Source organism: Molossus molossus, unplaced genomic scaffold (genome assembly GCF_014108415.1).
Source record: "Molossus molossus isolate mMolMol1 unplaced genomic scaffold, mMolMol1.p scaffold_m16_p_17, whole genome shotgun sequence".
NCBI lineage: Eukaryota > Metazoa > Chordata > Mammalia > Chiroptera > Molossidae > Molossus > Molossus molossus.
In genome coordinates this window covers 30,545,152-30,558,656 of record NW_023425352.1, presented here as the reverse complement: position 1 = coordinate 30,558,656, position 13,505 = coordinate 30,545,152, and the positions used below count along the sequence as shown (strand labels likewise).

Sequence of the window (13,505 nt, the reverse complement as noted above, 5' to 3'; positions counted from 1 at the left end):
AGCTACTCTGTGTCTTTTTATCAGAGCATTCAATCCATTTACATATAAGGTGATTATTGATATGTACTTATTTATTGCCGTTTTTGTTTAGTGTGGTTCTACTTTTCTTCCTATTTCTTCTAATTACAGAAGTCCTTTTAATATCTCTTGCCATGCTGGTTTGGTGCTAATATATTTCCTTAGCTTTTTTTTTTGTCTGGGAAGCTCTTTATTTGACCTTCTATTTTGAATTATAGCCTTGGATTCAGATCCTTGTTTTTCATGACCTTGATTACTTCATGCCATTCCCTTCTGGCCTGTAGTGTTTCTGTTGAGAAGTCAGAGCTGATACCCTTATGGGGGTTCCATTGTAGGTAACCTGTTGCTTATCTCTTGCTGCCTTTAGGATTCTCTATGTCTTTAATTTTTGGCATTTTAATTACTATGTTTCTTGGTGTGAGCCTTTTGGGTGTTCTTCTTAGTTGGGGCTCTCTATGCTTCTTGAATTTGAATGCCTTCTTCCTTCACCAAATTAGGGAAGTTTTCTGTCACTATTTCTTCAAATATGTTCTCTAATCCTTGCTCATTTTCTTCTGGGACTGCTATGATGCGAATATTATTACATTTGCAGTTGTCCCACAGTTCTTTTAAGCTATCGTCCTGGTTTTTAATTGTGTGGGTTTTTTTTGGGTTTTTTTTTGGTTTGTAGTATAATCTGATATCTGTTATTGTGATCCCACCTACTTTGTCCTACTTTTTCAAGATTGCTTGGGCTATTTGAGATCTTTTTTGGTGCCATACAAACTTTTGAAGTATTTGTTCCAGTTCTGTGAAATACATCATTGTTGTTTTGATGGGGATTGCATTGAATCTATAGATTGCTTTGGGTATTATGGACATTTTAATGATGTTAATTCTTCCAATCCATGAACAAAGTATGTGCTTCCACTTTTTTATATCTTCCTCTACTTCTTTTTTCAGTGGCCTGTAGTTTTCTGCAAATAGGTTCTTTACTTTTTTGGTTAAGTTTATTCCTAGATGTCTTAATGTTTTTGCCACAATGGTGAATGGAATTGCTTTTTCAGTTTCTCTTTCTGTGAGTTCATCATTGGTATAAGAATGCCGTTCGTTTTTTTTCTACCCTGTCCTCTAATTCACTGATCTGGTCCTCAGCTTCCTCTACTCTGCTGTTTAGACCTTGTTATGTTGCCTTCTAGGGAACCTATTGAGGTCATAAAAAGGGAAAAAGGAAATGAAACAGTAATGTCAGGTTGATTTTCTTCAGGGTTATGATTACTGAATTTTATGATAACCCTTTCTATTCTCTAAAAAGTAGTTTTTCTTATTAATAAAATTATATTCTCATAATGGAAAATTTGAAAACTATAGGTATGTTCAAAGAAAATGTCTAATAATTTTTGTATATGTGTAGTATGTTTGTAATTAATATTGCCATCTCATTTTTATGTACCAATTAATTATAATGATGATATTTCTTTCATCACACCTTGAACTTTTTAGCTTTTTTTTTTTAATCCTCACTCAAGGATACTTTTACATTTACCTTCAGACAGAGTGAGAGGAAGGAAGAAAGTGAGAAAAACAGAGAGATGTCGATGTGAGAGAGAGACATCAACTGGTTGCCTCCTGCTTGGCCTCAACTGCAACTGAGGTACATGTCCCTGGCTGGAACCAAACCTGAGACTCTCCGATCTGCAGGCCAACGCTCCTACCGCTGAGCCAAACTGGCCAGGGCTCAGCTTTTTATTTTGATATTCAAAGAATTTAATACCTTAGTTATGGTTTTCTACAAAAAGCAGACAAAACATTGTCTTTAATAAGTTTAATGTTTCTTGATCCTTTCCTAACTTCTATATTAAGCTTCTCTAGATTGATATTACTTTCTGTGTCTTTGTACTTGCTTTGGGTACAAAATCTTGTAGATTCTATTCTGGTTAATTCTGATTTTAAACAATCTGTTATAAGATTAGTTTTCCCTAAATATCTTTTTCTTACTGTGTCATGTTCTTCAAATATCTGGTCAAAGTTTCTATCAAATAACCCCCACCTTACTGGCATACCAGCTTTTAAAAATATGTATCAACCTTTTTGCCCTGGCTGGTTTGGCTCAGCGGTTAGAGCGTTGGCCTGCGGTCTGGAGAGACCCGGGTTCAGTTCCCGCTAAGGGGGCACGTACCTCGGTTGCAGTTTGTCCCTGGCCCTGGTTGGGTCGTGTGGGTGGCAACCACTCGATGTGTCCCTTTCATGTTGATGTTTCTCTCTCTCTCCCCCTCCCACTCTATCTGAACAAAATATAAAAAAAAAAAATGTCCTCAGGTGAGGATAAAAATATACAAACCTTTTGAATAAAGTCTTTTAGCTAGTTAAAAGGTCTTTTAGCATTCCCCCTTTCAGATTATCAACTTCAAGTCTAGGTTAAGATTCACTTCTGCTAATTAGTAAGTATATACAGCAATTCAAAAACTTTTTAAATCTTTACTTAAAATTTCATTAACAAGTATTTATATAGTTTGTATCATACTATCATAAATTTATTAATTTTGCCTTAAAATTTGTCAGTTATTTAATGTATATTTATTGTTTGTCCCTAACTAGATTGTAGGCTCTTTGGAGGCAGAGGCTAGTGTGATAAATTTTATTTACCTTTATTTTAATGCTCAGTAAAATGTTATGTGTACAATAGATGCTTAATAAGTACTTAGTAGTTGACCTTATAACTCACAAATATGCTATGGGCTGTTCTATTCATAGGATAAATTTAAGTTTTCCTTGGCACCAACTATGTAATCATAAAGAACTCCTATGATGATCTTTAGTTACAATTCATGGTGATATGCTATATATATACACACATGGGGGAATGGTATTAATTTGCCTTGACTCTAGATCTTTCATTCTTCAAAGTTGTTTTGTTTTGGGAGTTTTTTGGTCAGTTATTAGTTTGGTTATCTAAAAAATTGTCCAAGAACATATCCTTTCTTCTCTTTATAGTCGAATGACTAACTTCTTATTAAGCAATGTAACTTATAGCCTGAGTTTGCAGGATATTTGTTCTTACATAATAGTGGTAAGCTCTCAACCTACAAAAAGAACAGTCAATGATGAAACTTACATAAGCTTGTCTGAGGCTCTTAGACCTCGCCTGCAAAGTCTAGAGTTTAAAAACAGTGTTGAATACTAGAGAAAGAGTTAAAACTTTTTACAATCCCATGAGGATTCCCACATAACTTTTAACTCTTAATTGAGTTGGTTGTTGTGATATTATTTCATATCCTCAATAAAATCCATATTTGTTGACTTGGGACCATATAATTAATACTTTTTTTAAAAATTATATTTTAACAGTGGATTGAGTCAGATACTTGCCAGAGTGCTACAGCTAGTTCCTATGCCATATTTATTCTGGTGCCCCGTGGAACAGGCCAAAGTACCCTGATGTACTGCCAATTACCATGTGCTGAGATAGCTGTGGCCTAGGGAGTCCCTGAGAGTGATGCCAGTTATCAAAAGCATTTTTTAAGCACCTCTCTATACATGGTTCTATCCTAGGCACTGTACAAAACGAGTTAAACAGACATGGCCCCTGCCCCCTGGGAATTTTCAATCTAAGATGATGCTGACATGGACAGACATAAAGGATATTGAGACAACTGAACAAACATTGAACAAGAACATAAAGTACTAACATTATGCACAAGCAAAGGGGTAAGTGTATTTTGTGGGATAGTGTGTAAAGGAAGCCTCTTGGGACCTGAACAGGGTGGGTACAGCAATTAAGTCAACCTCTGTCAGGTTAGGTTAGTTTTCATAGGGTAGTTGGGTTATCATACAGACTTAAACTAGAGACAGGACATTCCAGAAACAGAGTGCAACAAAAGGAGACTTGGAGTTGCCCTGGCCGGTTTGGCTCAGCGGTTAGAGCGGTGACCTGTGGACCAAAGGGTCTCAGGTTCTATTCCTCATCAAGCACATGAACCTGGGTGGCCAGTTCCATCCCCTGCCCCCATTGGGGTCATGCGGGAAGCAACCAATCGATGTGTCTCTGTTACATTGATGTTTCCCTCTCTCTCCCACCCTCACTTCCACTCTATCTAAAAATCAGTGGAAAAATATCCTTGGATGAGGATTAACAAAAATAGACTTGGAGCAAGAAAAGAAGTTTAAAACTATATTGTTGGACTCTCGGTGGCCTCCAAAACATAACAGTTCTGGATAGTTCTGAATCTGAAAATGGGGTTGATGCTTTGACTTAACAAGTTAGCATTTGAGTTGAGTCTAGGGCAAAATAGTTCAGTGCAAAGGAAAAATAACAAAATCCTGGAAACTTGAGTAGCTTCTGCAAGCAATCTATTTGCTTGTTAATTCTCTTTTATGTACCATTGGCTATTTAACAGAAACCTTGGAGTTTGTGGGAGCTATAATCTTCTTAGTTATCTTACGAAGTACCCAAAAATTCTCATTAAATTATGTTCTGTGTTAGAAACTATAGCTCTTGTAACATAGAAATTGTTTTTCAAGAATTGGTTAAGGTATTTTTGAGAATACCTTTCTATCCTTGAGAAAGGTCCTAGGATTTCTGGGTATTGTTATAAGCAGTGCCAGCCAATGTTGAATGCCAGGTATTGCCTGTCTTTCATTCATTAATTTCTTATCTTCCAAGATATACCTTTAACACCATTCATATATAGAGAGACTTGAATTTAAATCACAGCTACAGAAAATCTATCTTCACAGTGTCTGCCAGATAAAACTCATTCCTTCTTTTTCAGTAGACATGGACTTAGGAGTTTCCCCAGTAATTCTCAGCTCACTATGTGAAAATTTGAATTTATCAAAAATATTAAGGTGTAACTATATTCTCTACAAAAGCTTTTTTTAAAAATCCTCACCCAAGAATGTGTTTTTTGGTGGTTGTTTTTTGTTTTTGTTTTTGTTTTTATCCTCACCCGAGGATATTTTTCCATTTTTTTGTACAGATAGAGTGGGAGGGAGAGAAAGGAAGGGAGGGAGAGAGAGAGAAACATCGACGTGAAGGGACACATCGAGTGGCTGCCACCCGCACGACCAACCAGGGCCGGGGACAAACTGCAACCGAGGTACGTGCCCTTAGCGGGAACCGAACCCGGGTCTCTCCGGACCGCAGGCAGACGCTCTAACCGCTGAGCCAAACTGGCCAGGGCTGGTTGGTTTTTTTTTAAAGGGAGAGAGAACCATCAATGTGAGAAACATCAGGTTGCCTCCCGTATACATCCTGACTGGAAATGGAACCCACAACCTACTGGTGTGTGGAGAGCGCTCCAACCATCTAAGCCACCCAGCCAGAGACAAAGCTTTTTTATAATATGAAAGAATTCACAATAGAGTTCCTTTTGTCATCCATGTGTAAAAACAATACTATTGAAAACAGGTGGCAAAGCCCACTGAGGCATTAAAAATTCTGTAATGCCTTTTTAAAATATTGATACCTTTTTTATGCCCTTACATATTTAACTTGTAAAGTGCATTTATTCATACTTCTTCCTCCCCATTGGAATTGAGGTTTTCAAGGGCTAGAGTCTTGCCTTTCCTCACTTCCTATAACTCTTTGTGCTGTAATCTGACAAGAAGAAGAATCAAGTGGCTATTACTATTTTCCTTTTGTGACCCCAAGTCATAGGGTAGTAGCACATGATAAGCTTCCTAATAGGAAAGGTATGATTTAGGGACTGTCATCCAGAGGATTTAAGTGATTGTTCTTATTCACCAAATAGCTTGCCTAGATAATCTTGAGTTCTCAGAAATACATCCTCTGGGTGGCAGCTTATTATTCTAATGGTATATTTACCACTAGACATTTAACCTTTCTTTGAATTATTGAACTAATCTTGGACTACTCTATCTGGAAGAACCTCGAGGGGTTTAGGCAAAATAAACTTAAGACAAAAGTCTAAACAGAATTTGATCAGAGAAATTGGATTAGGGACCATATAATGCAGCCAGTGTCTTCATTTAATCCAGCATATCTTTTGCATATGACCCAAAGTGTAAGTAGAAATTTTCCAAAATTAAGAGGGAGGAGTTTATATGTTTTTGCTTGTACAAAAAGAATTCACACCAAATGATTCAGGAAGAAAATTGAAAACTAAGCTAATTTTATTAGAAACTTCTGAGATCTTTATAGGAAAGATAATTCAGACATCTCTAGATTGTCTATGTTTATGTAGATAAAGTGGTAGTAATGGATTACTTTTTAGGAATTATGTTTTTATCCAAATGGTTAATTTAATTTTAGGAATTAAATTACTTTAATTCATCAGCAAATAGTTCCAAGTACCCTGTTGAAAAGGGGAGGGGAAGAAGGTACATTGGAAGCTTGTAAAATACCTCTTTCCATATAAATTCTATTCTGACTGGGTAGGAGATAGTCTTGTAACTTGGGCTCTGTACAGAATAATGAAAAAGGAAGACCTAGAGATTTCTTTTTGGAGCTTTTTTTCTAGTTCAGGAGTTGGTGAAATTTTTTCTGTTAAAAACAAACAAAAACAGATAGTATTTTAGGCTTTGTGTAAAGCCATGCTCCAATAAAACTTTATTTACAAAAACAGGCAGCCAGCTTAATTTGGCCCATGGACCATAGTTTCCAATCCCTATTCTAGTATATGGAAACAGAATTCATAAGTACATTAGAGTATGTTACATGATAAGTGCTTTGGGAAAAGAAAACTAGAGCAATAAAATAGGTAGTATAGGGAGGTATAAATTGGCAGAGTGGGCCTCGCTGACATCAAGAAGAGGAGGAACAAGCAAAAGGACTGAAAAGTTCCTGGGTAGTGAAATGGAAAGAAAACCAAGAGATGGTGATGTCCTGGAAATGCAGGGAAGAACCTTATTGTAAGAAGGGAATATCTGTGTTAGCTGTTGCTAATAGGCCAAATAAGAGGAAAGCTGAGATTGGATTTAGCTATGCATACGTTATTAGTAACCTTAATGAGCAGTTTTGTTGGAGTAGGTTGAAGAGAATTGAATGAAAGTAGAGACAGGTAAGTCTTTGGAGGAATTTTGTTATAAAAGGAGCAAAGAAATGGAGCAGTGGGGGAAGAAGGATCAAATGAAGATAGAGGAAATAATGACATGTTTGTTTGGAAATCATCCAGCAAAGAGTAGGGGGAAAGGATGTGTGAGAGTAGAAGAGAATTGTGGGAGCTGTGGCTTTGAGTTGGAAAGGGGATGGGATCTGGTAGATGAGTACATGTGCTGTCGAGTCTGTAGTTGTTTTCATATGGCTTCAGTTTTCTGATTAAAAAATAAAGTCAAAGTGTTGTCTTTAATTTTTAGTACCAGCATTTGAGGGATCTTTGGTGACTTGTTAAGATGACTTTTAAAAACAAACTACTTTGATTGATTTTTAGAGAGTGAGGAAGTGGGGGATAGAGAGAAAGAGAAACATTGATGTGAAAGAACATCTATCAGCTGCTTCCTTTTCACTCCCTACTTGGGATCCAAGCCCACAACCCCAGGCATGTGCCTGACCGGGGATCAAACCAGCAACCTTTTGGTGCATGGGACAATTCCAACCAATTGAGCCATACCGGCCAGGGCTAAAATGACTTTTATTGTGCCTTCCGAGAGAGTTATAAACTTAACCCAGCAAGTTTGCGTATTTTAAGGATTAAACCAGCAGTTCTCAACCTGTAGGTCGCAACCCCTTTGGGGGTCGAACGACCCTTTCACAGGGGTCGCATAAGACATAACAGTAGCAAAATTACAGTTATGAAGTAGCAATAAAAATAATTTTATGATTGGGGGTCACCACAACATGAGGAACTGTATTAAAGGGTCATGGCATTAGGAAGGTTGAGAACCACTAGATTAAACCCTACATTATGAGATTAAATAATGATGCATGTAATTAATGCCTGTGGCACAGCACCTGGTATGTATACACTCAAGAAACGATAACTATTATTAGAGCATATAGAGTCAGTGTGCACTGAATGCACTGAACTAGGCTTACCTACTTGAACTTACTTTATCCCAAAAGATACCATGTCATAGTTCTAAATGTTATGTAAGTTAGATTTTGACAATAGTAAGTAAATATGCTAAATTTAAATCACAGATCCTTTGGTGTCTCTCGAGATGTTCTTTCTATTTCACAATGTGGTCTCTCTTTAAACAGTGACTTAGTGATATTGGCTCCAGTGATCAAGGGGAAGTATTGATCAGAGTCTCTGAAGATGAATGCTTGTTCTTATATGTTTAATTATTTTATCATATTGCTATGTTAATTTTTGTGTACAATGAAAATTGTTTTTTAATGTATAGTATCATTCTGTAGATTGTAGGCCCCAAGAAGGTAGGTAATAACACTTTTACATTTCTAAGAAAATGTCTTATGTAATGTGTGGAGAGGGTATTCAACAACTATTTTGATTTCTCAATCAAGTTGTCATAATCCTTTAATTAAACTTTAGATATTCTGTTCTCTAGGCCTTGCTCTAATTTAGGCCTAAGACCCTTCTACTGTTCTTGAATATTCTGGAGCTAAATTATATTATTGGGCTAAATGGCAGTTAATTAGAATACCTCCAGTGTAGCTATTCCAAATAAATTCCAGAGGGAGGTAGTAGCCAAATTTCACAGTTAAGCACATAATAATAGGATCATAATTGGCACACACAGCTGTTGGAATGCCATAAAAACTGGTGTTATGATCATTAAAAGAAGCTGTTAGAGAAAAATACTCAACTAATTATAGCATATTGAAAATATGCTATAGATAGATTGACTTTGTGTAACTACAATAAAATAGCCTTGGTTACTTTCACATGCTGTACCAAGGAAGTAATGAGAGAAGTCAAAGAAGTGATATTCTTACCAAGTGCTAGAGAATCTAGTTGTGGCCAGGAACTGTTTGGGAAGGGCAACCTGAAATAGCTCTTCTATTTTGTAGTAGCCAATTTTATTAAGAGAAGTGAGAGAACTACTGCTTTTATCAGCAGGAACTGTGTTTGGGGCTTTAATCATAGGTTTACTGATAAAAAAAAAAAATTGAAGAGGCTATTTTTTAAATTTCAGAAGTAAAACTTAGATATTCATGCAAATGACTGAGAAATTCTAAACCTATTCAAATCTAGATTGCCATCACATTTATAAAAGTTATTTCTAAAGCATCAGAGCAACCAACCCCATAAAATATTTAAGATCTATGGAAAATATTTTTTAAACATCTCTCGTGTTGAAACTTTGCTTGTTTTTGTTTGTTTTTTTTGTATCATAGGTCCAGTTGTGTATGTCTTGGATCTTGCAGATAGACTGATCTCAAAAGCCTGTCCATTTGCTGCAGCAGGAATAATGGTTGGCTCTATCTATTGGACAGCTGTGACTTACGGAGCAGTGACAGTGATGCAGGTTCACTATTTCACTCTGTTCATTTATTTTACTTTTCATGTGAAGATCTGTTAAATAGATTTTGGGTTTTTTTGTTTTTGTTTTTTAATATATATATTTTTTCTTTTTCTTTTTTTTTGGTACGTGCCCCTAGTGGACACCGAACCCAGAGCTCTCTGGTCCACAGGCTGACACTCCAACCGCTGAGCCAAACCGGCCAGGGCTTAAATATGTATTTCTTTAACCCTCACCTGAGGATATGTTTTTTATTGATTTTAGGGAGAGGAAGGGAGAGAGAGAAAAACATCCATCAGTTGCCTCCCATAGTTGCCCCAACCAGGAATCAAACCTGCCACCTTTTGGTGTATGGGACAACGCTCGAACAAATTGCACCACACCGGCCAGGGCAAGAAGTTTTAAAATTTATTTTGATTCCTACTATTATTTTTTCACCTACTCCATTTATAGCCTACATTCTTAAGATTACCTTTAACTTTCTAGCCCTGTATGCAGTCCACTGACCAAGTCCAAGCAGTTTTCATTTTGGTATGTTTTACATCTATGGCTTCCCTTTCCACAGTTCTGACCTCATGATTTCTTGTCACTCCCCCATCATAACCTTTATGGCTGAAAGAACCTCTTGATTGGTTTCTCTAACTTCATTCTCTCCTCTCTATCCTTTCAAATGAATCTTCCTAAAATAATACCTTCAACCTCTTACTTCAAGCTTACCATATCCTCTGCCTTAAGTTGTGCTTCTCAAAAGCACTGGGCTGAAGACCTTTCAAGCAGTGATGCATTTAATCCTTGCAACAGTCTTGTGGCATAGATACTATCAATTATTCCTTGTTTACAGGTTCAAAGAGTTTACATGTCCAGTACCACACAGTAAGGAAGAAGCATTAAGACTCCTGTCCCTAATCTTGGGCTCCTTAATTGAAACCTGGTCCCAAAGGCAGCTGGAACATTTTATTTTAGAACAATGAAATCTTAATATCCAGCCTAGTTCCACTTTTATATCTAGTATAAAGACAACCCCCATAAGCATTGTCCATTCTTAATTACACTACACTTAATTATCCTAAATTCTAACTAAGAAAACCTGTTAGTTCATCACTGTTCCATCCTCCCATTTAAAAGTAGGGTTCTAATAGGCTGTGCTTTCAAAGATCAGGCCTTAATTAAAACTCTTAGCTTTTCAGCATTGGTGAACTATAGGCCTAGGTGGATATGAAGATCTAGCTTTTAGCTCTTAAGCAGAAAAATAAGCAAACTTTTCTCTTAACATACAGTTCCATAGGCCTTTATTTCATACGTGGATAACAAACTCTTAGAGAAGGCATTCTATAGTTCTTGAATCTCACCCCAGAATTGAAGTCTAAAAAATAAACTGTTTTGCCCTGATCGGTGTGCTTAGTTAGTTGGAGCATTGTCCTGTGCATTGAAGGGTCATGGTTTTGATTCCTGGTCAGGGCACATACCCAGGTTTTAGGTTCAATCCCTGGTTGAAGTGAGTATGGGACACATACAGGAGGCAACCAATCTAGTGGCTCCCTCACATGGATGTTTCTCTCTCTCTCCCTCCCTCCTTTCCCCTCTATATAAAAATCAATGGAATAGTATCCTCAGATGAGGATTAACAAAAGAAAAAGAAATAACTGTGAGCCAGACTGTTTGACTAGGGCAGCTCAGAACGATCACCCTTCACATGTAAGATGTGAAATTGTTAATTTAAGTTTCTCCCTGGAGACACCAAAGAGTATCAGGTACTGATGCCATGGTAGGTTTTTTTGTTTTGTTTTTTAAATATGTTTTTATTGATTTTTGTTTGTTTATTTTAGAGAGAGAAACAGCCATTAGCTCCCTCCTGTACTTCCCCTGTTGGGGATCGAGCCCCTGACCAGGAATCAAACCAGGAACCCTCAGTCCATGGGACGATGCTCAATCCACTGAGGCACACCAGCTGGGCTGATGCCACTGTTTTTTACCATTTGGAAGAGGCTAGCCTCCTGCCCCTTTAGTATTACATTTTGGTTAGATACGTTAACTAAGTACAAGTCTGGGCTATATCCCTGACTGAAATTTTAAAAGCACCCATTTTGGTCCTCTCCAAAATGTTTTATAAAACATTTTTACCTGGATCGAATCTCTTTTCTAGAATTTCAGTTTGCCCTGATCAGTCTCAGCTTGACCTCATTTCACATCTTTTTGTAGTTCACCTGAAAAAAAAGTACTATAATAACTGACATAAAGGCCATCTCATTTTTGAAAAAAATCTCATGAGCTTGCTTTTCTGAATATATATATTATCCCTGGGAGCTTTTAGTCCTCCCTACCTTCTTTACTTTCCCTCCTTCCTTTAAAAAATATACACAGTGTCCTCTCTAATCCTTTCTTCCTGGCTTATTTCTCAAGTGTGATCAGAAAAATTTACATGGAGTCCTTTGCAGTAGTGTCCTACTATGAGGCTGCTGCCTTACACCGTGAGACCTGGGTGGGCTTCTGCAGTACTCTCCTTCCCGTCATAACTGCTCAGAATAATCCCTCAGAGAAATTTGTTTATTTTGTGAGCAACTGAAACTTTTGGCTAATGGGAGATCATTTGAGGCCTTTTAAAGAGAATTTTCAGGGAAATTGTCTAGTTAAAAATAAGAAACTCACCAACAAATTGGTGGTATTGAGAGAAGTGTAAGGCTAAGATTGATCAGCAAGTGAAAAGGATTCTGCTAGGAGGGAAGTAGGGAGATTCACAAAGTAATAATGTACTTCTTGCCCTCTGAGATCTAAACCAAAGGAAGAGTTAGGTGTGAAGAGCAGGCATTTAGCCAAACCAGGGAGATCTCACTCTATCCAGATACCACTTGAGTGAGGAAAAAGAGCCAAAGAGAAGTGAGTTTTTAGGCTGTCTCCTGAAGGCAGGTCCTGCCCTTGCCTGACTATGTTTGCTTTCTGGTAGGAAGAACAGGAAAACAGATGCTCTACTAGAAGACAAATAGGACCTAAAGTAGCCCAGGCAAACCAGTTAACAGGAATGGAAGCAAGAACCAGAAGGTCCCCTCCCTTCTATTCAAATGTAATCAATGTGGGCCAACCATTTTTAAAACTTTTGTTCCAATGGAATATGAAACCACTTGGGAGGTCCTCCCACCTGGAATGAGAGACACTTCTTATAAACAAATCAGGACTGATAGCTTTCCAGTTTAATTTTTAAACTTTTTATTTCTGTATTCTTTTAGACATTTAGCATTTCCTCTAAAATGAATTGGGTTCAAGCATGCCGCATTCCTTCATTAGAAAACAAAGTGATTCTAGCAAATGCTATCTGTTTCACAGGTTGTAGGCCATAAAGAAGGTCTGGATGTTATGGAGAGAGCTGACCCTTTATTTCTCTTAATTGGACTTCCTACTATTCCTGTCATGCTGATATTAGGCAAGATGATTCGCTGGGAGGATTATGTGCTTAGACTATGGCGCAAATACTCAAATAAACTACAAATTTTGAACAGTATATTTCCAGGTAAGTCCCTGAATTGAGGTTGTAACAAGCATGCCAAATTAATGTTGTGAAAGAATTCTTGCATACAAAGATATTTTAGCTGTGCTAATTTCCTAGCACTAATACCTGACAATTTTTTCCTCTAGGGATTGGTTGTCCTGTTCCTCGAATTCCAGCTGAAGCTAATCCTCTAGCAGATCATGTCTCTGCCACCCGAATATTATGTGGAGCCCTTGTCTTTCCTACTATTGCGACAATAGTTGGTAAACTGATGTTTAGTAGTGTCAACTCTAATTTACAAAGGACAATCTTGGTAAGATGGCATTAATATTACTTTTTTCAAGTGACTATACAAAAGAGAATGAACTGTATATTTGTTTTTTTAAAAAACAAACCAAATGGGGCTATATGAATATTCTGTGGCTCCAGTGGCTTAAGCCTTGATTTGATCCTTACTGTCATCCAATAGCAATAAAAAGGGAAGGATCCAATGCAGTAGCTCTGGCCTTCCAGAACTTTGCTCTGGTGATTTCTCTCCTGGAATATGCACAAATCACACCCATCCCTCTTGCCAGCAAGGTTATGGTGAAGAGCTGCTTCTCTTGGGTCAGACTGCCTGGTTCAAACCCTATCACAGATA

General features: G+C 37.3%; 1 protein-coding gene across 1 annotated transcript in view; it reads left to right on the top strand.

Annotated features, from left to right (window-relative positions):
* The window catches only part of MARCHF5 (membrane associated ring-CH-type finger 5), a 49,467-nt gene that overhangs the window by 33,143 nt on the left and 2,819 nt on the right, over positions 1 to 13,505 (top strand). The window contains exons 3-5 of the mRNA XM_036265446.1: positions 9,260 to 9,390; positions 12,703 to 12,886; positions 13,012 to 13,178. Of these exons, the coding sequence (XP_036121339.1) occupies positions 9,260 to 9,390; positions 12,703 to 12,886; positions 13,012 to 13,178 (482 nt within the window). The remainder of the gene's footprint in view (positions 1 to 9,259; positions 9,391 to 12,702; positions 12,887 to 13,011; positions 13,179 to 13,505) is intronic.